General features: G+C 33.6%; 1 protein-coding gene across 5 annotated transcripts in view; it reads left to right on the top strand.

Annotated features, from left to right (window-relative positions):
- Positions 1–24,018, top strand: part of SSBP2 (single stranded DNA binding protein 2) — a 282,421-nt gene that overhangs the window by 84,879 nt on the left and 173,524 nt on the right. For all 5 annotated transcript variants that reach the window (XM_044916977.1, XM_044916976.1, XM_044916975.1 and 2 more), the window contains exon 4: positions 11,567–11,651. In XM_044916977.1, coding sequence (XP_044772912.1) covers positions 11,567–11,651 — 85 coding nt within the window. The remainder of the gene's footprint in view (positions 1–11,566; positions 11,652–24,018) is intronic.

Genomic DNA, 24,018 nt, shown 5'->3' with positions numbered 1-24,018 from the left:
GATTCAGGGGAGCCCTTCCTCTGTGGTTTTGGTATTTTAACTAATTTTAATTTGTGCATAGTTGGAGATATCAAAGAAATGGTAAATAATGGGCACATACATATTTTATAGTCTATTCAATTTAAATGTAGCACATGCAAAATATATGGGTACAGTATTTTCAGTTTTTTAAATTTTCTCCCCTGAAACTACTAACAAACCCTTTGAGGTGCCTACTTCATCTATGTAAATAAGTAGTTCTTAATGATTTTGAGATTATAGGATCCTCTGAGAACTGATGAAAAGCTATGGATCCTCTCCTTCAGAAAACTGCCCAGATCTTAAGCTTTCCTGGTCATTATGTATAGCCAGCCATGACTGTGGGCCTTAAATCCAGCAGATTTTCTTGACCTTTTTTTGTTGTTGTTAACTGTTTCAGAGGTCCCTTTGGTTTTCTTTCCCTTTTTTTTTTATCAGAACTTTTTTTTTAGAGCAGTTTTTAGTAGATTCACAACACAGTTAAGGGGAAGGTACAGAAATACACTTTCTTCCCCCAAATAAGCACAACCTCCATATTAACATCCACCATCAGAGTGCTGCATTTGTTATAGTTGATGAACCTGCACTGACACATGCAATAACCCAAAGTCCATACTTTACATTACAGTTCGTTCTTGGTGTTGTACATTCTGTGGGTTTGAACAAATGTATAATGACATGGTCCATCAATATAGCATCTTACAGAGTGTTTTCACTGCCCTAAAAATCCTCTGCGCTCTGCCTTTTCATCTACCCCACTCTTATGCTCCACCCCTGGCAACCACTGATCCTTCTACTGTCTCCATAGTTTTGCCTTTTCCAGAATCATTTAGTTGGAATCATATGGTATGTAGCCTTTTCATATTGGCTTCTTTCACTTAGCAATGTGCATTTAAAGTTTCTCCATGTCTTTTCATGGCTTGACAGCTCATTTCTTTTTAGTGCTGAATTATATTCCATTGTCTGGATGTACCATGGTTTGTTTATACATTCACCTACTGAAGGATATTTTGGTTGCTTCCAAGTTTTGGCAGTTACGAAAAAGCTGTTATGAATATGCCTGTGTTTTAATTTTTGTTGTGAATGTAAGGTCTTTGTCTAGGTTCATGTTTTTGCATGTGGATGTCTGGTTGTTCTGGTACCATTTGTGGAAGAGACTATCTTTGCTCTATTGCATTGCCTTAGCTCCTTTGTCAAAGATCAATTGATTACATATGTAGGTTTTTTCTGGCTCTCTATTCTGTTCCCCTGTTGCATTATCTATTTTTTCACCAATACCACACTGTCTTGATTCCTATAGTTTTATATTAAATCTTAAAGTTGGATGGTATCAGCCCTCCAACTTTGTTTTTCTTTAATATTGTGTTGATTATTCTGGGTCTTTTCCTTCTCCATATAAACTTTAGAATCAGTTGTTGATATCCACAGAATAACTTGTTGGGATTTTGATTGGGATTGCATTGAATCTATAGATCAAGTTGGGAAGAATGGACATCTTGACAATATGAGATATCTGACCTTTTAAATCTTTAACTCTTTAGAGCTTTGCTTTATCATGTGTGCTCTAGGTTAGGGATTCAGGATTACAATAATGGTTACCTTTTTTTTTTTTTAAACCTGGGAAGCTGTTAATGCTGTTAAGGTCCAGATGAATAGGATAATGTGTATTCTTCTAGAACTTACTGCTTGCTCATTTGGTCAAATGCAAGGTTCCTTTTGGATGGACCAGTTGCAATTTTGCGACTTCTTTTCACTTCTGTTTTTTTATAGAATATTTGAAAATGGAGTTGTCCTGTTGTTTCAGCTTCTTCATCAAATATTTACAAAATGCAAAACTATGCTCCCCTCAAGGAAATAAGCATGGGAAAGATAAACAATTAATAGTATTATAACTGAGGTGTATACTAGCTATAATAGCAATTCAGGAGGAATGTTTCTTTCAGCTTGTGATATTTAAGAAAGGCTTTATAGAAAAAGTGAGTCTAAGCTGAGCTGGAAGTTGAGTGAAAGAAGGATATTTTGGGCAAGTAATAGTATGACGTCTCAAAAGGAATGATCACAAACCCAAGAAATGACTGGTAGCTTGGGTCAGGTTACCTGTAGGTGCAGTACTATGAAATGATAGACTATAAAGATAAAGACAAAGGCAGGGGCCAAATTATGAAGTCCTGAAGTACAAGGGTTTTGGATTAAAGCATGGAGATTTTAAACACTGTACATGACATGATTAGATTTGTGCTTTTAGGCATTCACTTGGCATCAACATAGAGATGGATTGAAGAGGGTTGAGAACAGAGATAGAGTTCAGTTACAAGGCAAGTGTAATTGTCCAGTTGAAAGGTGATAGTAAACAGTAAGTAGAATAGTTGGGATGTGGAGGAGTAGTTTCCTAGGCTTTAGATTTGGGGTGAACAGTGATGTCATTGACTGAAAGAGGAAATATAGAAGGAGTAACAAGCTTTGGAGAAAAGGCCATAATTTATCTTGGACAGGTTACATTTTGAGATGCCTAAGTGACATTCAGATAGAGATGCCCTAATACAAGGTCAGTGATCTGGGCCTATACCTCTGAGACAGGTCTACAGTGGTTTGGAAATTATTAGCACAGACCATACTATTGGTGAAGAGTGTTTATAGATTCAACTGCCCAGTGTAACAAGTAAGAGCAGGGACTGGGGTTGGAATCCTGAGGAAAGTCAACATTTAAGCCTGGGTGGATGAAGAGCAGCCTCAAAGGAAAATAATTGGAGAGGAAGAAGAGTAATTAGGAGAGAATAATGTATGGGAACCAGGTAGGATATTTAATGTAGAGATTAAATTCTGCAGCAAGTGTAGTAAAAGGACCCAGAGATTTTCCTGAATTGGGAAGGAAGGTGAACTTTGGTGGTCCTGAGGATAAGAGTTTTGGTGGAGGGGTGAAAGTGAGATTCAGAAGGCTGCTCTAATTCATTTTTCCACCTCAAGGGTTACTGAGAATAGCTGAAGTGTGTGGTGCCACATGGAGTAGTTTCAGGAGTAACAAAATTTTCCTTTCTTTTTTTTTTAAGATTTTATTTATTTATTTGAGAGAGAGAGAGTAAGCGAGCGAGAGAGAGAGAGCATGAGTGGGTGGTGGAGGAGCAGAAGGAGAAGCAGACTCCCCGCTGAGAGAGCCTGATGTGGAGCTCCATCCCAGGACCCTGGGATCATGATCTGAGCTAAAGGCAGATGCTAACTGACTGAGCCACCCAGGCACCCCACATTTTTCTTTTTAAAATAGAATAAATTTGAGCATATATATATTGAGATGAAAAGAATGGGGAGGTTGAAGATGTATGAAAGAGAAATAAACATGCACAAAGTGCAGAAAAAAATGCAGGGAAATTGAGAGGCGGAGGCCTTGGAGAGGAACAGGGGAATTTCTGCCTTTAGTGTGGATAGAGGAAAATGTGTGATTTTATTTTCTGGAAGTTTTTCCTTATTTTTGATGTGATTTCCTTTATCACTTCTTTTTTTTCTTTCCTAGTTTGCACCCTGCCCAGTGCTATAGTATTTCCCATGCCTCCCATGTTCGTTACCTTTACCCAGATCAAATCCCCTTTGAAAATGTATTTCCTGTTTGTTTTCTTTAATGAAAGTTCCCAATGCTTCCGTGAATTTCAGAAATAGAAATGCCAAGGATCTTCTTTCTCCTGAAATTAATGTCCTTTTCAGTTTGGGTAATTTAAAAATAGACACTTTTTAAATCTTCCTATTTAATGTTTTAATGGCAGAAATTATGCTTTATTTTTACTTAATTTTATATGTAAAACACCTTTTGAAATAACTTTGGGCCCGTGTATTTATATCCTGAAATTAAATATATATGATGCTGCAGAGAAAATAAACTAATAACTAAGATTATAATGAGAATTTAGTTTCTTTCACTGGGAATGGGAAGTCAAATCTTACAGTATGCTGGCACTCTAATGATTTTAGTCTAATGGATGACATCAGGTATAGCTAAGAATAACCAAATACCCATGTGAAAACAATAGCACTGAATTAGTCAACTGGTTTACTAGAATGGTATAATAATTATCATTTGCAGACTGGTTCTCACTCATCTTGTATGTCTTGACTATAATAGGCATTGCATAACTAATTATTTATTTGAATTAAGTTAAAATAGGGTGAGGGGATGGGTTAAATAGGTGATGGGGATTAAGGAGTGCACTTGTGATGAGCACTGGGTATGTATGGAAGTGTTGAATCACTGTATTATACACCTGAAACTAATATTACACTGTATGTTAACGAACTGGAATTTAAATAAAAACTAAAAAAAGTTAAAATAAACAGCGATATAAGACAATGCAGGTGACAACTAAAACGGGAGTATAATCATGGTGAGAAGGCAATAAAAAGCGTTAGTGAGAGAGAAAGCAAGGAACAGAGGTGGTTAAGTTATAAAAAAAATCAAAAGTGTCTGGGAGAGTAGAAAAAGAATGAAAAAAATAGAAAAATTTGGTCGTGAGCAGACATTGTAAATAACATGGAATTTTCCACTAAATATGAAGGATTAGAAAGGAAACTGAGGCAAATTTTGCTCTATTAATAGGAAGGCTTCTTTTTTTCTTGCCATACTAGTTATGAGAATTTTTTAGAATATCTTTATTCTTCTTTTAAAAATACTTTTGCATATACCATCTCTTTTATCTGTACAAAAGCCTGTAAAATATATAACATATTCTCTCTTTTTATACAAAGAAACTACTGGAAAAAAAACCTATTTTCTCAAGGTCAGATTTAGAATTAGAATTGAAACTTACTGAATTGTAACCAGTGCTCATCTCAGTAACAGATGATATTTCTTCAATACAGAGCAGAATTTAGTGGCCCACTATTAATAAGACATTAATTACAGTTCCCTTTTGAACACCCTGAGTGGCTAATTCTAGACCGTAGATATAAATGGGACTCAGAAAAGTTGTCTCTTCTGAGTCTGGTCTATATTGAGGCATCCATGCATCACTGGCAGCTGCATGTGGGGTGAGGGGGTGGTTGCCATAGGATACTCAGGAAATGAGTTGGAGTATGAGGGTCAAAGGTAGGATAACAAAGTGTTTGCTGTGTTATCTAGGACAGGTATCTACTACACTTATAACAGCTGATGCTGCTTGGACAGCCAGAGCTGCATAAACTTGCCCATAATCAGCATGAACCATCTTGAAATGAGAACTCTTAATACCATACGCACAATAGAGGTAAAATAATGTAAGAATAAAAAGTTCAAGCCTAGCTCTGCCACTAACCAACTGTGTCCCCTAGGCAAATTATTTAACCTAAAGCTTCAGCTCCCTCCTCGATCAAACAGGCATAATAATAGGAGAATTAAATGCTGAATGCATGATGCTTAGTATATGATGCTTGAATTTAGCACATAAGCTATTTTAATGATACTTTAAAATATGAATTTATCATGAATCCAAGAGTATTATGAGAATTTTATGATAGTGGGACAAAATATAATTCTTACATTTTATAAATTATAAATAATGTTAAGGAATAAGACAAGTGCACACATTTGAAACTTTTAAGGTGATGAGCAGGTACATGTACATTTTACATAAAACCCTCCTTAGTGTTATGAATAGTTTTCTTCAGTATAGATTATGAGTATCTAAGATTCATTGAAAATATTTTTTTGGGCCAAAGAGAAATAACTTCCTTAGCTATTAACGATTTGAAATTATAGTAACATGGCTTGTCTCCTGTGTTTTTTTCTTCTTTTCTCTTTTTTTAAATTTTTATTTTCAGGTAGTCCCAAATGTGGCCAGTGGATTAAGGTTATATAATTATATTAGCATCGCATCTTCTAGACACCTCTGGAATGTTTATTCACCCTTGTAGACTTTTCTGACAACTATTTTGCTTTCCTTATTCCCTAAAGATATTGATAGCCAGTGAAGTCATTTTCACTCACATCATCAGAATAGAAGAAAAACAGTGTTTGGATGAGAATCCTCAACTTGGAAATCTTGTGTTTTCCTTTGATTTATGTGGGGAAAATTTTAATAATAATAACAAATGGTACAAGAACAAAGATTTTAATACTTTGCAGGTTTTTATTCCTGTGTTTATTGATTTATTTATTGATTTATTGGTTTATTTATTGATTTTTTAAAAGATTTTATGTATTTATTTGAGAGAGAGAGAGAGAGCATGAGAGGAAAGAGGGTCAGAGGGAGAAGCAGACCCCCCGCCGAGCAGGGAGCCCGATGCGGGACTCGATCCCGGGACTCCAGGATCATGACCTGAGCCGAAGGCAGTCGCTCAACCAACTGAGCCACCCAGGCGCCCCTTGATTCCTGTGTTTAGTCTCTAACTACTTCATTTGTTTTTATTTTATTTTATTTATTAATTTGAGAGAGAGAAAGAGCAAGTGGGGGGAGGAGCAGAGGGAGAGGGACAAGCAGACTCTGCACTGAGCGTGGAGCCCCTAGTCGGACTTGATCTCAAGACCCTGAGATCAGGACCTGAGCCAAAATCAAGAGGCGGTAGCTTAACTGACTGAGTCATTCAGGTGCTCCTCTAACTATTTCATTTGTAAAATACATATTTTTCACTTGTTTCTGCTTAGGAACAAAGAGACTGTGTAAATCTAAACCATTACTCATGATGATGAATCCACCACATTTCAAGGATAATATTTTGATATCAGGCTTAATAGATATAGAGGTGAGAGCAAATGAGAAGCTCCTTAGCCACTAGCATTTCTGGTTGTTGAGAGAGGAAATCTGTTATCTGTGGAATTCCCGAATTTTCTGCCCTTGGCCCTCAGGGGAATCAAGGAACAAGTTCAGTGGGTCATCAAAAATGCTTACTAAAGAAATCAAATGAAATTCCTCCAGCTAAGAGCAAATCAAGTATTGCTATGACTCTTACCTACTGAACCTAATTTCTCCTCAAAGACATAGGTCCACATTTTCATATGATAAATGTCATGTCATCATAATATCAGCCAAAAGCATTTGTCCAGAGTATTTGTAAAGTCTTAATAATATATGAGATGTAACTTATACATAAAGTTGTATTTAGGTGCTTTAGGAAATAGAGTTGAAATTTTGAATTCAACTCATCATTAGTTTTGGATTCACAGTCACATACATGCCATGGATTATATATATATTTTTTCTCTTAGGCAGGATATGACGTAGCATATTGCATAGATTATGCATTAATATATACTTGAAATATTAGTAGAAGAAAATCATAGTTTAAAATTTTAATTTACCAAGGGTTTATATAGGCCTTTAACCTTGTTATTTTCTAAATTAGCTAAGTGATTTGTCTGCTGCCCCACAAAGCCAAGCATGGATTAATTGAATGTGAACTCATGTTTTGGTCACAGTGCAGCTTTGTTGTTGTTGTTGTTGTTATGATATAACTAATTTTTTTCAAATATTAGGATGGTATTGTAGCAGTCCCAATATATTTTATGAGTCAAATAACTAGTGCAAAACATGGGTTGGATTTTCTAGAAGAGATAAACATTTGAAATATCTTTCCCATCTGTGATCACATCTTAGGTAAAAACATACAAATACTTATAAAATAGATGAAATGTGTTTAACATGAATATCATAGTACTAAAAATAAATTTTTAATTAATTTTTAAAATTTTTATAGTTTGAATTTCATAATATATTTCAGATTTTTTTGAGTTAATTATGAAACTCTCCTAATGAGTATGGTTTTTTAAATTGAAATTTTGCCTTATATTTGTGATGAGTATTCTTTATTATTAGTATCTCCTGGCTTTCTGGTGGCCACCTTAGCTCTGTGGTCTTTGAAGTGATGGAATAGAGATTATGAATACACAGAAAAGAATTAATAAAATGGTACCTAGAACAGGGCTCGCCAAGGGCAAGTTTTTTTTGTGGTGTTTTTTTTTTCTCAGTTTTTTCAAATTGTGACAAAATGCACAAAACAAAATTCACCATCTTAACTACTTTTACGTGTATATTTCAGTGTTATTAAATACATTCATAATGTTGTGCAACCATTACACCATCCATCTCTATAACTCTTTTTATCTTGTAAAACTGAAACTCTATATCCATTAAACAATAACTCCCTAATCTCTGCCCTTCCAGCCCCTATCAACCACCATTCTGTTTTCTTTCTTTATGATTTTTGGCAACTCTAAGTACCTTGTATAAGTAGAATCATATAGTATTTGTCTTTTAGGGACTAGCTTATTTCACTTCGCACATGTCCTCATAGTTCATCCATGTTGTAGCATATGTTAGAATTTCCTTCCTTTTAAAGGCTGAATAATATTCCATTGCATTTATATACTACATTGTCTTATCCATCAGTGGACGCTGGGATTATTTCCATGTTTTAACTATAGTGAATAAGGCTGCTATGAACCTGGGTATATGAATATCTCTGAGATTTTTAATTCTTTTGGGTATAAACCCAGAAATGGAATTGGTCAATCATATGGTTAAATATATTCCTAAGTATTTTATTCTTTTTGATGCAATTGTAAATAGAATTGTTTTCTTAATTTCTCTTTTTGATAATTCATTGTTAGTTTATAGAAAAATCACAACTGATTTTTGTATATTGGTTTTATATCCAGCAACTTTACTGAATCCATTTGTTTAGTTCTAACATTTTTTTGGTGAAGTCTTTAGTAATTTGAGTCTTCTCTCTCTCTCTGTTTCTCTCTCTCTCTTTTTAGTTCATCTAGCTCTAAAGGCTTGTCAAGTTTATTGATCTTTCTGAAGAACCAGCTTTTGGTTTTATTAATTTTATCTGTTGTTTTCCTGTTCTCTATTTCATTGATCTCTGTTCTAATCTTTATTATCTCCTTCTACTAGTTTTGGGTTTAATTTGTTCTTTTCTAGTTCCTTAAGTTTTAAAATTAGGTTGTTGATGTAAGATCTATCTTGTTTTTTAAATATATTTGTAGCTTTAAATTTCCCCCTAGTATTGCTTTTGCTTTGTCCCATAGGTTTTCATATGTTGTGTTTTCATGTCATCTCTAAGTATTTTTAAATTTCCCTTGTGATTCTTTTTTGATCCATTGGGAGTTTGTGTTAATTTCACAAATTTGTGAATTTTTTAGTTTTCCTTCTGTTATTCATCTCTAACTTCATCCCATTGTGGTCAGAGAAGATATTTTGTATGATACCCATCTTTTCAAATCTAGTGAGACTTAATGTATGCTCTAACTTATGGCCTTTCCTGGAAAATGCCTCAATTACACTTGAGAAGAAGTGTAAACTTGTTGCTGGGTGGAGTGTTCTGCATATATCTCTTAAATCTAGTTTGTTTATTATGTTGTTTAATCTGCGTTTCCTTGTTTATCTTCTGAGTTTTGAGAGTGGAGTATTAATGCCTGTAACTATTATTGTAAAACTGTGTATTTCTTCCTTTGGGAAATGTCTTCAAAGGGTGTATTTCTTTATCTTTATTCAAGGAGATCATATGTGGGTAATGTAGAATTGTCAGAAATATACCATATATAAAGTTATCCCATTTTAGTAGATTGTTTTATTATCCCTCATCTTGATCTTGTAAACTTTTGACCTCTAATTAAATCCATAAAGGGAAACCAAAAAATAGAAATAGAACAATGTTACTATTCCAGGATAAATACTTAATTTAGTTATATATGTATAAATAATCATTTATTTATAGTTATTTAATAACTTTTAGGATACATTCTAATAATAAATTAATAGTTTTCTCTTTGTAAGACAACATTTTAAAAGTAATAATGTAATAATTTTTAAGAAGGATCTTATAACATTTGTTAGGAAATTAGTGAATAAGAAGAGATATAAGGTGTTTGTTATAATACTGAACATAATATTCTATGATTAAACTCAATACAGTTTGAAGACTATCATTATAAAATTTTGGTTTTAAGAGCTTTGAAGTTCCTTAAGAACATGAAAATAGAATAACTACAATATACTATAACTCATAACACACTTGATGCAGGTGGAAAACTTTTGCTGTATCTTTGTATATCTATAATTCTTAAGTTCAAAAAGGGATATAGGAAGGCCAAGTACAGCTTTTAATTGATTTCCTTCTCCTAAAAGAATTGAAGTTTACTCAAGTTATTTTTCTTTATTGTTTTCCTTATTTTCCTTGCTTGTTACAGAAACTTAAAAGGAAATTAAATGCCTATATTCATTCATTCACATTTTTCACCTTTGAAGGTCATCTTATTTTACGGAACTAGTTGTGTTATAAGGCCTACAGAATGTTTTCTCCTAGCTGGGGAGAGAGAGATTCAGACTGAATTTTTAAGGGTCAAACCAAAGAGGCCAGGTTTAATTTACCAAATTTTTATTGTACCATTGTTACCTGTGCCCTTGGTACAATGAACTGCCCTAACAATATGTATGCATATTAAGCTTTTATGCAAGCTAATCATAGTGTTGATTATATTATTGATAGTATGCTTATTCTATGTCAGATGCTCTGTTTATGTTGTATAATTTAATTTTCTCAACAACCCCATTTTATAGAGAGGAGGATTGTGTTTCTAATCTGTTTAAGCAACTTGAGCTAGTAATTAATTGGCAGGGCTGGCTTTGTCTGAGATATATCCTATTCCAGAACCTGTGCTCTTAACTACTTGATTTAGTCTACTTTCCAATTTTTGTAGAATGAAAAATATATAATAAAAAAAGATTTCTGTCCATCAGTGTAATTGCCTTTGTTTGTTGCCAATATTTCTAGACATTTGCATTCCTGATTTTTGAATCCTTTGCTTATGCTCATTGTTAATTTTAGAGATGGAAGGATGATCAGAGACATAAGTTTTGTAAGCAGTGTAATTATTTTTTCCCAACCAGTTCTACCTTGCTTATCCCCATTGTTCTTTAACAGAAGGGAAAAAAGAGAGAGAATGGACTTTTTGAATTTTCAAAATTACTAACCTATTTTGGTAATTCGCAAGGGCAAACAAAAGGATACTTTAAGAACATATACTTTTTTTTTTTTAAAGATTTTATTTATTTGACAGAGAGAGAGAGAGAGCACAAGTAGGCAGAGCCGCAGGCAGAGGCAGAGGGAGAAGCAGACTGCCCGCTGAGCGGGGAGCCCAACACAGGACTCAATCCCAGGACCCTGGGATCATGACCTGAGCCGAAGGCAGACGCTTTCAAGACGCTTATCTTGAAAAAAAATAATGAACCACTTTATTCTTTAATGATTAAATTAGGATATTATTTACTGTTTTTATCGTCATGGGAGAGTTGTGAAAAGCATAATTATTTCAGTCATGTGTTTAAGTGATATAAATAGACAATTAAGAATGACAGGTTACATTTTTTATAATTATTTTATCCTTGTATAAAAAATCTGAAAGAGCTAGATTATACGCTATTATTGCAGGAGGAACCTTGCCTGAATTTAAATCTTCCAAAGAAATATTTGTCCTGAAGAAGAAAACACGTTTTGTATAAAAAATAATACATGTCTTCTATTTTTAGAATTGTGATCTCTCATTTGGTGTTATATGATTTTCTTAATGTTACCATAATTACTTTTTTAGTGTATTTTGGGATCTCTACTGTGCAGCTCCAGAAAGACGGGAAACATGTGAACATTCAAGTGAAGCAAAAGCCTTCCATGATTATGTGAGTTAATGTATAATTTTACTCAGTTATATTATCAGTTTTCTTTTTAACCACTGCTCTTGAAAAATGGATTGGACCATCTATTCTTTTCCTTTGGTTTTAAGAAGTTGGTTGTTCTTTTTTTTTCTTGAGAAATTAGGGTTATAACTTCAAAAGTGAAATACAAATGAGTGTTAAGTCTTGTTGAAAGCTTAGGATAAGAGGCTAGTCCTAATGCCAAGTTATTAAAAGTATCTTTTTTTATCTATAGGCATGCCTGATTTGTGAAATTTCAGATTTATAAAAATTAAATAATTCCTCATTCCACAAAAGGAGTCATAAGAATTCTGTAAATGATAAGTTCTTCTTTTGCACATAAGATTGAAAAAATATATCATGATATTATATTTTTCTTTTTTGTACCTTTTGATTATATATCATAAAGCTAAATATCTGTTACACTGATTCATTTCTACAAATAAAATTTATTGTGAATTAAAGGGAACACAAGAGAGTAAAAGATTCTGGGCAAAAATGAAAATTGCATTAAAAACTTTTTAAAAATGTTTTTAATTCTTAAGGAAGGACAGTGGACTGTCCCTGGCTGGGAGATGTATCCTCAACATTTTGTTAGAAGAACTGCAAATGTCATTTTAGAGAGTTGATGGTATGAGGAAGTAGAATTGTAGAAAAAAGGAGGGAAAGAAACCAAGATTTTTTAAGGGAAAAATTGCATTTAAGAATAAGATGGTATTGTGAAGGGGCTGGGAAATGCAGAATTGACCATAAAGGAAGGACACCTTGAGTTTGGGAGGAAGGAAATCCAGTGTCCTTAGTTTGGAGGAAGTGGAAATGGGACTGGAACCTGAGGTTATCTGAAAGTAACTACCTAAAACTTAACCAGAGTGTTACTTGTTTAGTTGGTAGACAGGGGGCGATCATTCTGTGTGAATAGTCTTAAAAATCAGAACCAGGGCTCAAAAGGGAAAAAAGACCTTGTTCTTCCAAAGGACATACTTCAGCCTTAGACTAAAGAGGAGAAATAGCCAGGACAATTACAGCCCCAAAAGTAGCACAAGGAAAATTGTGCAGACAGAAGAGAAGTAAAAGTCTTGGGCATCTGGAGAGACTGTGTAGTACTTTAACCTTAGACTAAGCTGATTAAAGTGACTGCTCATGCTTGCCTCATCTGATATTGATTTCATTCATAAAGCTTGCTATGCAGTAAACAATAATAGCTCTTAGGGATAATGTGAGTGAAAGGGATGCTTCTGCATGTAAAGAAAAAGTAGAGAAAAGGCAGATACAGCAGATAAATACCCAGGATACAGTATTTATCTGGACAGTCTTGTTTTCCATTTTTACCCTTGGGTGATGGCAGAAAGTAGAGCAGAGACCCAACCATGAAGATTATAAGGAATCTGGCTAGAATAGGATATTCCATCTCATCTACCTCCTACACCAAAAAGAATCGCCTAGATTTGGCCTGCTTGTCTTGGGAAACGTTTTTTAAATACTCAACTAATTTTGACAACTAGATGGCATTACACAGTGCCAGTGTTCTACTCCAAAAGACCATAATATTTGTGAATCTACAATGAATTATATAAATACTTCTTCATAATTCCATTGTACAGAAAGATGCACACTACTGTTCACCATGGAGATCTTATAGGGAATACTGAACTAATTTAGATCTTTTAGAACCATTAGATAAATCATCGTCATTGTCAGAGCCTCATCATCTTCGTTGTCATGTACATGTTGCATTCATAAGACATTTTAAATATTTCAGAGAATAGTCATACTTAAATATTTCAGGTTTGTTTTTTTTTTTAAATGAGCATTCGCTAGAGGTATGAGTGAAATTAGATTTTCAAGGAAGAATAACCCTTATCATGTAATTTGGTCCTAGGAAAATGTAGTTTAGAAAAAATTAACTATTTGGGTTTTATAATCCATTATGAATATTAGCACATGCTTTATGAGATGTTTTATAACTTTATCTTAAGTATTAGTTTTAAGAAATTTATTTTTAGGTGGCATTTTTATTATACCTTTAAGCCAGTATATTTTCAGTGGTAATACATCTCCAAACTTTTCTTTTAAATGAGGTTTGTGAAAGGATTTTACTTACATAATTTCAGATTGTAATTGGATTTTTAGAAATACATTTTTTTGGTAGCATACTTTAATGATAATTTTCATGAGTAGGATTTCCTGACTTCTTAATAGAGACAGTTTCTGAAAATGATCAACATAATTCATGTTTGATGTGTAGATATAGAAGTTTGAAAGACTCAGGGAAGAAAATGGGAAACAGGAATAAACAATAAGATTGTGGTAAAATTCTAGAATGTTATATTTCTTTATTAGAGTTCATTATGGAACCATTTCTATAATAGTAATTAATATTTATACCTACTGAATTTTAAGGTAACTCTGAAGGGAGCATTCTGAAAAATATTTTCTTCAATAGCTTCGTCTTTAGAATAAAAAAATACTTATTTGCATGTAAAATTCTCACATGTTTAAAAAAGTAGTCTTGTTATTTTATAGTCTTTATTTATAAGATTGAATGGATAATGAAATGTAGACTACTTTTTTTTGAAGAAATGATAGAGGCATAATGATGTAAATAATGAATAATCTTTTTAATTAAAAAATAGTCTAAAATGTTAACAGTGATTACCTTTTGATGTTGGAATTATGCATGACTATGATTTTTATCTCTATATATTCCTGTATTTTCCAAATATCTTTAGTTAATATTAATTTTATATTCAGGAAATTTACTTTAAAAGAGATTAAAACTTACCTTTCAGTGAATTACAATGTCTCTTCTGAAAATAGAAAATAAATTAGTAAAATAAAATTTATATTTGAGGTGGTTCTGTGTTTTTATACGCTATAGGCATTTAGCATCTCTTATGAAAGACATTTGTTTTTTGTATGTGTACCTATTAAGGGGAGATCTATAAACTGAATAGATGTAACTTTTAGCCATTGTATACTTTTTATTTTTTAAAAGATTTTATTTGAGAGAAAGCGAGTGTGCAAGTGCGAGCGTAAGCTGTGGGAAGGGCAGAGGGAGAGGGAGAAGCAGACTCCTGGCTGAGCAGGGAGCCCCAATGCGGGACTCAATCCCAGGACCCCAAGATCATGACCTGAGCCCAAGGCAGACGCTTAACTGACGGAGCCACCCAGGTGCCCCCATTTTATCCTTTCTAATAAAATCTTTTTTTTTTTTTTTTTTTTTTTGGTAATTGTTATCCCAGAAACATTTTTAGCTCTTGGGGTAAAAATTTTTTGTTTGTTTGTTTTCTGATATTGCTTCTTTAGATTATGGATTTTTGTCATCTTATTATTTTATTTGCTAAATAGTTATAGATATCCTTTCCTTCAAAAGTTAATATCCTTTCCTTCAAACAATCACCCTGTTCATACTTATTGTGAGAAAAAGCAAAAAAAAAAAAAAAGAGAGAGAGAGAGAAGACATTTAAGATGAATAAAACCTTGATCTCCTTGCATTTATATTTTAAAACATATTAACTTAAATATTTAGCATCTATACACAATGCTATATGTCAACTCATGATACATTTGGAAATCAACAGTTAATAGTGTATACAGATGCACTTTTGGATGACAAAGGTATAAAAAACACAAGGAAATGATTATTATTTAAGTTAGGATAATGATTACGTATGGGAAGTGGGAAGAGGTTATGATTGGGATAGGGCTCATGGAAAGGGCTTTTGAGATAGTTGGCAAAATTCTTTTTGCCTGACCATGGTGATGGTTACTTTATAATAACCATGTGTTTGCTTTATAATATTTCATAAAATTCCATAATTTATATTTTTTCTATATTTGTATTTTTTTAATTTTAAAAAAGCAAGATTTTAAAATATAGTTAAGATAATTAACTTGAGAAAAGAAATATACAGTGGTTTCTAACGTGTTTATGGGTATTGCTATGTTCATCTCTGAGACCTGGTGGCAGCAAATAAAGGGATGATCTCCAAACAAATCTGTTTGATTCTTTTCTGCTATGACAGATACTGTAAAATATGTCTACCTGTTGATTTTCTAGAGGGGAGCCGAGAATAAGATCAGAAATGTTGGAGGAAATTTTAATAATTACGAATTTATCTTATATAGAGATTTTACTATAGAACAATTATTTTGCCTCATGGCTGGGAGATATCTAACTTGGACCAGTTATTTTTATCCTGAGTGAGAAATAGGTTCATCTGAGCTGTAAAATTATTATTAGATAGTACAATATTATCATTAAAAAGTAAAACATCATCTTATGTGATTAAAAATAATATCTACTAACTTGGAAAGTTTATTGAACTAGCTTTTATTTTCTCCCTATTGGTATGTTTTTATTTTACCCTGAAATCACAGGCAATGCTTTTATGTGGAGTTAATTAACATTTACTAGATTTTTTTTCTGCTTCAGATTAACATAGAGTTGTTTTATTTAACAATTTATTTCTAATTTCATTCATTTCCTAAGAGAAGTATCAATATACATACTACTAAACTTAATGAGAAATGTATACAGTGATTATAATCTTAGTTCTCTGGTATGAATGAAGATTGCTTAATTGTCCTAAAGCAATGATAGAGCCAAAATATATTATTGCTTTAGTGTGGTAGTAATGAAATCACATTATTACAATGAGCTCTTTGAGAGCAGAGAATTAGATTTATTCTTCCCTGGGGTCTATCAAATAATAGATGTTCGATAAATGTTAACAATGCAGTGGTTTGTAAGTTTGGGAGACTGGAGATGTTTTAAATTTTTCAAATGTTCAGATAAAGTGATAGGCTTTAGTCATAATTATTGATAACATGTGGCTGATTTTGTATTCTTGCCTAAGAGAATGATTATAACAACTAGAAAGGATTATGTTACAGGTTTATAGTGATGCACTACTTTTTAAAAATGCTATAGAACATGTGATATTATGTAAATAAAATAATAGGAGAATAATGTTTTTATTCATACCTTATGAAAATTGTTTCTGCAGATAAGCCATATTATTTAGGAAAATACTTCTGTAGAAAGTATAGTATAGTGAATAGAGTCAATAATATTGTAATAAATTTATCTGGTGACAGATGGTAACTATACACTTACTGGTAAGCATTTTGTAATGTATGTAAATATCAAATCACTATTTTGCACACCTGTAACTAGTATATGTCAACTATACTTCAATTAAAAAAATTTTTTTATAAAAAGTAAAAAAAAGAAACTATTGCAGATAGTTAAGTACACTCTTTGCTGCGTTAACATCCTCTGTGTACCTCCCTTTTATTCCTGTACATTAGATTTTTATAATGGGATGTTTTCTGTAATGATTTCTGAGCTTCCTCAGGGAATAGGCATTGTCTTATTTGTCTTTTTCATCCCCTGTGCCTGGCATGGTACTGGACATGAGATGTTCAAATTATGTTTGGTGTTTATATAAATGAATGGTTAAATAAAATATTATCTAATAAGTATTTATTACTTCTTATTTTAATATATCTGGATATGTAGTTCCAGGAAGGTCATTTAATACTACCTTTATTCATTTTGTATTTCAAAACAAATTTAGATAAGACAGTAATTTCTAAAGACATAACAAATGAATCAAAGCAGGTAGCAAAGGCTTTATATCTCAGGAGGCACGTGACCAGGGAATCTAGCCGTGAACAAAATAGATATTATCCCCATTCTCATGGGCTACCATCTAGCAAAAGAGACTTTTTCCCAAGAAGTTTGAAATATCAAGTAGTAAAATACATGGAGAGACATATTATAGTCTTATATTGCTAGATCAATCAGAATTTATTTATATATATGTATACATATATATATGTAAGAATATGGAGAGAGATGGCACGTAACTTCTGATGTGTGTTTAGATTTTGTCATATAGTAGCCATAATTAGTAAATGCTCAAATGAATGTATTACATTAGGACATAGTTCTCCTTACCAGTTCATGTAAACTAGAGTCTTAATAGGCTAGGAACAAATAGAGTTACATTTAAAATCCATTAAAGATGGTAAAAACTGTTGTAGGTGTGTATTAATATTTATCAGTAATTGATAGTCTTTTCTTCACCCCAGTAGGTAGGGATGTAATAAGATTCACTTTCCACCTTATCTGCTGTAGAGTTTCTACCACTGTTTTCATTTCTTATAGGATCCAGTTTAATTTCTTTTGCCCCATATAAAACTTATAAACTAACTTATATTCTTTCTGGCATAAGGTAAGCTGTTTTTTTCTTTTTTGTTTTTGTCTACTTGTTAATTTGAAGAAGAACATCCAGCAGTTTACCTGTGGTGTCCCGCTTGTCACTGCACCCAGGATTGCTTCTGGGTGCCTTCTAAGTCCTGCTGGTAACAGTATCAGATATGTTTCCTATTTCTTTTGATTCTGGGATTTCCTATAGGGCAATGAGTTATGTCAGTCATTTGACAGAAAACATGAGTGAAGGGAGACAATCAAACTATAAAGCATTGTGGAAGGATTCTACTTAAAAGTCTTTTACAGCATAATTTATAGAGTTATGTAGATATTACAAAATCCTTAAATAAATGAAGAAGCTAATGTGGAAAAGAGATAAGCAGAACAATGATGACTTGTTTCATTGTAGAAAATAATATATTTTTTCAAAGTATATGGTTTAAAGGAACTTCATCTTAAGTCCCGTTTTTCACACTGGTGTATTCATTTTTATTAAAATCTAATTTCTGGTGAACGTGAAAAGATGGATATGGGAAGATCTTTATTCTTTACTATTTTTGATGCTGATGTTACACTGCCTGTGATTATGTTGCCAATAGAGTCCTAATATAAAAACAAAACCCGACAGAAATATGATACTCTTTCAAAAATAATATGTATTTCTAATGTACTGTTAAGAGATAGGAAATTCATAAATTTAAAAGTCATATGAAATAAGTTATTTTGGGGGTTTATAAAAGGAAAAGTGAAATATATCTAAATACCTTAGATTTGTGGTGTTATATTTCTATAGCCACTTTGTTTACTTTTCATATATTATAAAACTTGATTTAAAATTACTCTATTTGGGGGCTCCTGGCTGGCTCAGAGAGTAGAGCATGTGACTCTTAATCTCAGGGTTGTAAGTTTGAGCCCCACGTTGGGTATAGAGATTACTTAAAATCTTTAAACAACAACAACAACAAAAGGGCCAAAAAAAAATAATAGCTCGATTTTGGACAACTTAGACAACTTCATGAAAGTCTTGTTTTTATTTCTTTCCCCTTTGATATGAGGGAAAGAAATTAAAAATACTGGCAAAACTCATGTTTCATTTACCCCAATCTAGTTTTCAATTATTCTTGTATGTCTTGGATTTTGTGGGCATTGGTAGTGAGATTAGGGGTCCATAGTCCATATCTCTTTAAAATAAGTAAGTGCCTCACACATTTAGGTATTGTATCTTTGAATGTATATTAGAAATTTAAATAATAGTTACTTAGCCAAGAAATAATGGACATGCTATAAATGATGTGACACACTGTTTTGTACAAATAAGAATGCATTATCCGTTTTCAGACCTCATGAAATTTTTATAAATTTGATTGCATTTATTTTGAATATTAAGGCCCCCCCCCACACACATATATTTGACTTGATACTTTCCCCTGTTTCTTGGGTTTAAAACCACAAACAACTACTGTTATAATACAAGGAATTATTTGTAGCCAGCCACAGTGGATAGATACCATCAGTTCTCAAAGCTCAGGTGCTAACTTTTGAATCTTTGAACTCTCTAGAAGGAAATTCTTGGAATCTCTTCAAAGAAAAGGTATATATTTTTTAAATGTGGTTTTATGATTTTTCTTATCAAAGTCAAACTTAACTTTAAAAATGTGTGATGCATTATGTTAAAATATCTAGATTTTTAAAGAAGAAAGGGGTACAACTTACTAATAAATGTGATTCTATGCAGAATTATCACTGAGAAGTGATTTTGGTAGACATAACTTAGAATCATTCTATCATTTATTAACTCTTTCTTGAGAAGCCATTTATATATGCAAGTTACTTTGAGGTTATGTGAGAGGCAGAGACATAAATATTTCTCTCACTAGGGGTTCGTAATGTGGAGAGGTATATGAGCTGTGTATTATGAACTAGTTGCTAGGAATATAATGTAGACGGTAACTGTTATACTGTGTGACTTTAAACACTGAATGTGCACTAACTTTGAATGATAACTAGGATTTGGATGAGAAGAGGTGTGTGTGGAAAGGTATATCAGAGAAACGGGCTGACAATGGAAAAATATAAGGTGTATTTAGGGAATAGTGAGCAAAGCTGTTTTACTACAGAGTAGAAAAATCAAACACAGGATTAATGCTTAGCCAATAGTTAGTAGAATTTTGAAACTGTAAGAACACTATGAAATTATCCTTTTCATTGGTTTCATGTTGAGTTTCCTGGACTCTTGGTCTAGGGGTGAGAACACCCTACCAGAGGGGCTCTTGGTCTCTTCTGTTTTAACTGAAGTAGCTTGGTTCTCCTTTCCCATTTCTTTCTGTTTTCTCTTTCTAATTAAATGGAACAAATCTCCATTTAAGTCATTACCCGTGCTATAAATGAATCTTCTCTTTATCCCCATGATTGTTCTCCTTTCTCTCTGACTAGTCATCTAAACTCGTCAATTCCAATGCCTAAACATTTCTTATGCATGTCTTATCCTCTCTAATCCCATTGCAGATGCTTCAGTTCAAGTCCTTATCATGTTGCAACAGCCTTACCATGACTTTTTCTGCACCTGTCTTCCTTTACGCCCTCAGGGTTCAAGACCTTTTTCTTAAGAGTTCTTGGTTAGACTTTTTTTTTTTAAAGATTTTATTTATTTGACAGAGAGACAGCGAGAGAAGGAACACAAGCAGGGGCCAGTGGGAGAGGGAGAAGCAGGCCTCCTGCTGAGCAGGGAGCCCGATGTGGGGCTCGATCCCAGGAACCTGGGATCATGACCTGAGCTGAAGGCAGACAACGACTGAGCCACCCAGGCGCCCCTCTTGGTTAGACTCTTGAATAAGCATCTCTGTCTCTCTCGGTCTCTCTCTTTCTATCTCTTTTGTATATTGCCAGTGTCAGAATCCAAAACAATCCAAAAACTTAAAAAAGTTGAAAAATGATTATTTGATCCAACCTACTTATTTAACTAGATAGGGAACTTGGTACCCAGAGAGGTAAAGGATATGCCATTGTTTAAAAGTTGTATGAGGTTTGCGGCGCCTGGGTCGCTCAGTCGGGTAAGCGTCTGCCTTCGGCTCAGGTCATGATCCCAGGGTCCTGTGATCGAGCCCCGCATCGGGCTCCCGGCTCAGCGGGAAGCCTGCTTCTCCCTTTCCTACTCCCCCTGCTTGTGTTCCCTCTCTTGCTATCTCTCTCTCTCTCTGTCAAATAAATAAATAAAATCTTTAAAAAAAAAAGTTGTAGAGGTTTTGCCAGGAAAATTCAGGTTTTCCAAATATTCCCTGAGTACTTTTCAACTATCCTGGGTGAAGCTTTTGTTCTGTCTGCAATAGAGAATCATTTTTTGAGCTTATTCAAAATACAGTAAATTATATTTTAGGATGATTAATATGAGGGCATTATGTGAGAGGAACCGAAGAAAGGAAAGGACTAAAGGTAAAGACTGGGAGGAGGCTAACCTAATAGTCTTGGTAGAAGCTGAAAAGCCCTCAAATTAGGGTGGCAGCAATTGAAGATGAAAATGAAGGATAAAAAAGATGAGTTGTGAGAATCAAGGAAGAGGGAAAAGTTTTGAAATTTTTAGTTAACATGACTAATGAACCGAGCTTTATGATACCATTAGCAGAAATCTGAAATTTGGAAGGAAGAACATAGAGTAAGTAGGTTCAGCTGTAAGAGTGGCTTAAATAATGAGAGAATAAGGGTAAATTAAGAATTGAGGCCTGGGGATAGAAATTTGGGGAAAAATGCACACATTTAGGGGGTGATAGGAAGGAAGGTGCTAGCATTAAGACCAATGAGAGGTAAATACTTATTATCACACTGGAGAGACTCAGTTAGATAGCTTGACTGGTGTGTTCTACATAGCCCAGGAAATTTCCTGAATTGATTCACTGTTTCAGGGTGCTTCCAATGTGAACTCTAGGGCAACTAGTAAAATTTGTTTGGTGTTAATGTACTATGTTGAGTTCCTAAGATATTCAAAACTGTTTATGGTTTTTGAAGCAAAACTTGAGACTCAAACTATGTCAGTGCCTGAATGATCTTTATAGGCCACAATTTCATTTGAGAAAGCAGTCATGTATTGTAGAGGGGAGAGAGTAGATTCAAATTTAGGAGGAAAACTAAATGGACTTAAATGATCCATGACTTCTGCTAGAAGTTTTGGAAAGTTAGATTAATAGGTAGGGAAATATCTCTATATAAGCCCTCTTTCTTCATTACAACTTTGTTTTAACAATCATGTATTGAATTGCCTGTTAAGAGCAATGTAGAAGTTTTCATACCTTGCGAGGTAAGCATATATAAAGGCTTGTAAAAATATATCATGTTCAATTTTGTAGTCTAGTGGCTTATGCTTAATTGGTACTCAATTAATATTTGATGAATGTACATTCTTCAGGCATGCTATTTCTAAACTAAGTTCCCTACCTCCGTGGGAACATTATACTACTCATATGTGATCCATTCAATATTCCCTCTTCTTGCTTTCCCTTGATTATTACCTTATCTTATGTATCACCTTATCTTATCCCTCCTATCATCATTATCCTTCCTTTGTCAGCTCTGAGATAAATACAAAAAGAGAGAATAAAGGAAAATATTTCAGAGCTGAAGTCATAGTATAATTTTTATTATGGTCAAAAGCCCAAATACATAAAGGAAGTGGAAAATCTTTAGATACTGAAAAATTACTTCTGTATTGCTTACAATAGGACACTTTAATGTTATGTGTCTTAGAAATTATGGGAATGTTTTCCTTATGCAAATTTCATCAACACATAGCCATATATACCAAACTAACTTCCTTCCTTTTTTCTCTAACCTGGAATATTCTTGCACAAGGACATTGGGAGCTTGCTGTAAATTAAATTTGTAAACCTATCCTATCACAGGTCACCTATCTATATACCCTTCTTATCTTTTCCAGACCATAAATATAACCTTTGATAGTTTTTCGCCATTTTCCTTTGTCAGTTTTCCCTCCCGAAGGGCCTGCTCTTTTCTTTATGTCTAGGATTTTAATTTCATTCACTACAGAGACATACAGGAAGTAAGAGTATCGGCACTGGGAGGTTTGCAGAGAATTAGGATTCTCAACAGTATTTTCTGTTTGAAATGGAAATTACCTGGTTTTATCTCCATGTCCACATTCCCAATTATTTATTTACATTTATTTACTCGAGGCATTGTGGAGACCATGGAGTGGGTGGGGCATTTTAAGCCTCCTATTTGGGAATCATTCTTACCTAGACTAGATGAGAGCTCAAGTTCAGAAGATAGAGTTGAGCTGGCATTCCTGCTGGGTCCTTTAGAACCCGTGGTGTGCTTGGAAACCTCTCACTTTCTAAGTGGGCTTTCTTGGAGGGCACAATGAATAAGGAGGGCACTTTGGTAGCGGACCTTCAAAGGTTCTCTTCCTGGCTCTTCAACTGCCTTTTATTGCTTAGTTTTCTATTAGCTTGTCCACTTGATGGGACTTGCAGGCTAATTCTACTTTTGAGAGAAACTAGGCTTTTGTGTTTTCAATGAATGTTAGTTTCTTCAGTGCCAATAAAGTTTAATGGCAGGTGTTAGTGAGGGAAGCTTTCTGCCTTTTATTACTATCTCTCTTCAGTTGCTCTTAGCCAGCTCTTGTATTTTACTGTGTTAAAGTTGTGCATCCAGTTGAATCTACTGATTCCTCTTTTCTTATCTGAGAAGATGCTGGTTTCCAGAACAAAAATGATTGCCCTTGCTCAGGGACCTTCCTGCTCCGATTGTTTCCCAGACATTTCCTGAATCAACTCTCGGGATTCTTTTCCAAATTTAAATTCTATTGAACACTGATAAACTTTAGCAGGTTCCAGCAGTGGAAAAAGATAGGCTTTCCTCTTACGTCCTTTGCAGAACAAATTGTTCAAATAAAATTCTCCCTCTTTAGTGAGGACCTTCCTAACTTTTCCAACCATAGTAAATTGTCCACCTTATGGATTTAAGATATGAGATAGGCTGTCTGTGCTCTACCTGAATTCCTTTGATTCAGATTATTAGCTTAAAATATTTTCCCTTTCTTGTTTTTAAAAACTTTTAAAGTCATAGCAAGGCTGAATTAAAACGAACAAAAAAAATATGTCAGTAATTTTCTTTGAAGTAAAA

The sequence above is a fragment of the Neomonachus schauinslandi genome, chromosome 7, assembly GCF_002201575.2.
Source record: "Neomonachus schauinslandi chromosome 7, ASM220157v2, whole genome shotgun sequence".
In the NCBI taxonomy this organism is placed as follows: Eukaryota; Metazoa; Chordata; class Mammalia; order Carnivora; family Phocidae; genus Neomonachus; species Neomonachus schauinslandi.
The sequence above is the reverse complement of the archived record's forward strand: the minus strand, read 5'-3'. Positions and strand labels throughout refer to the sequence as shown.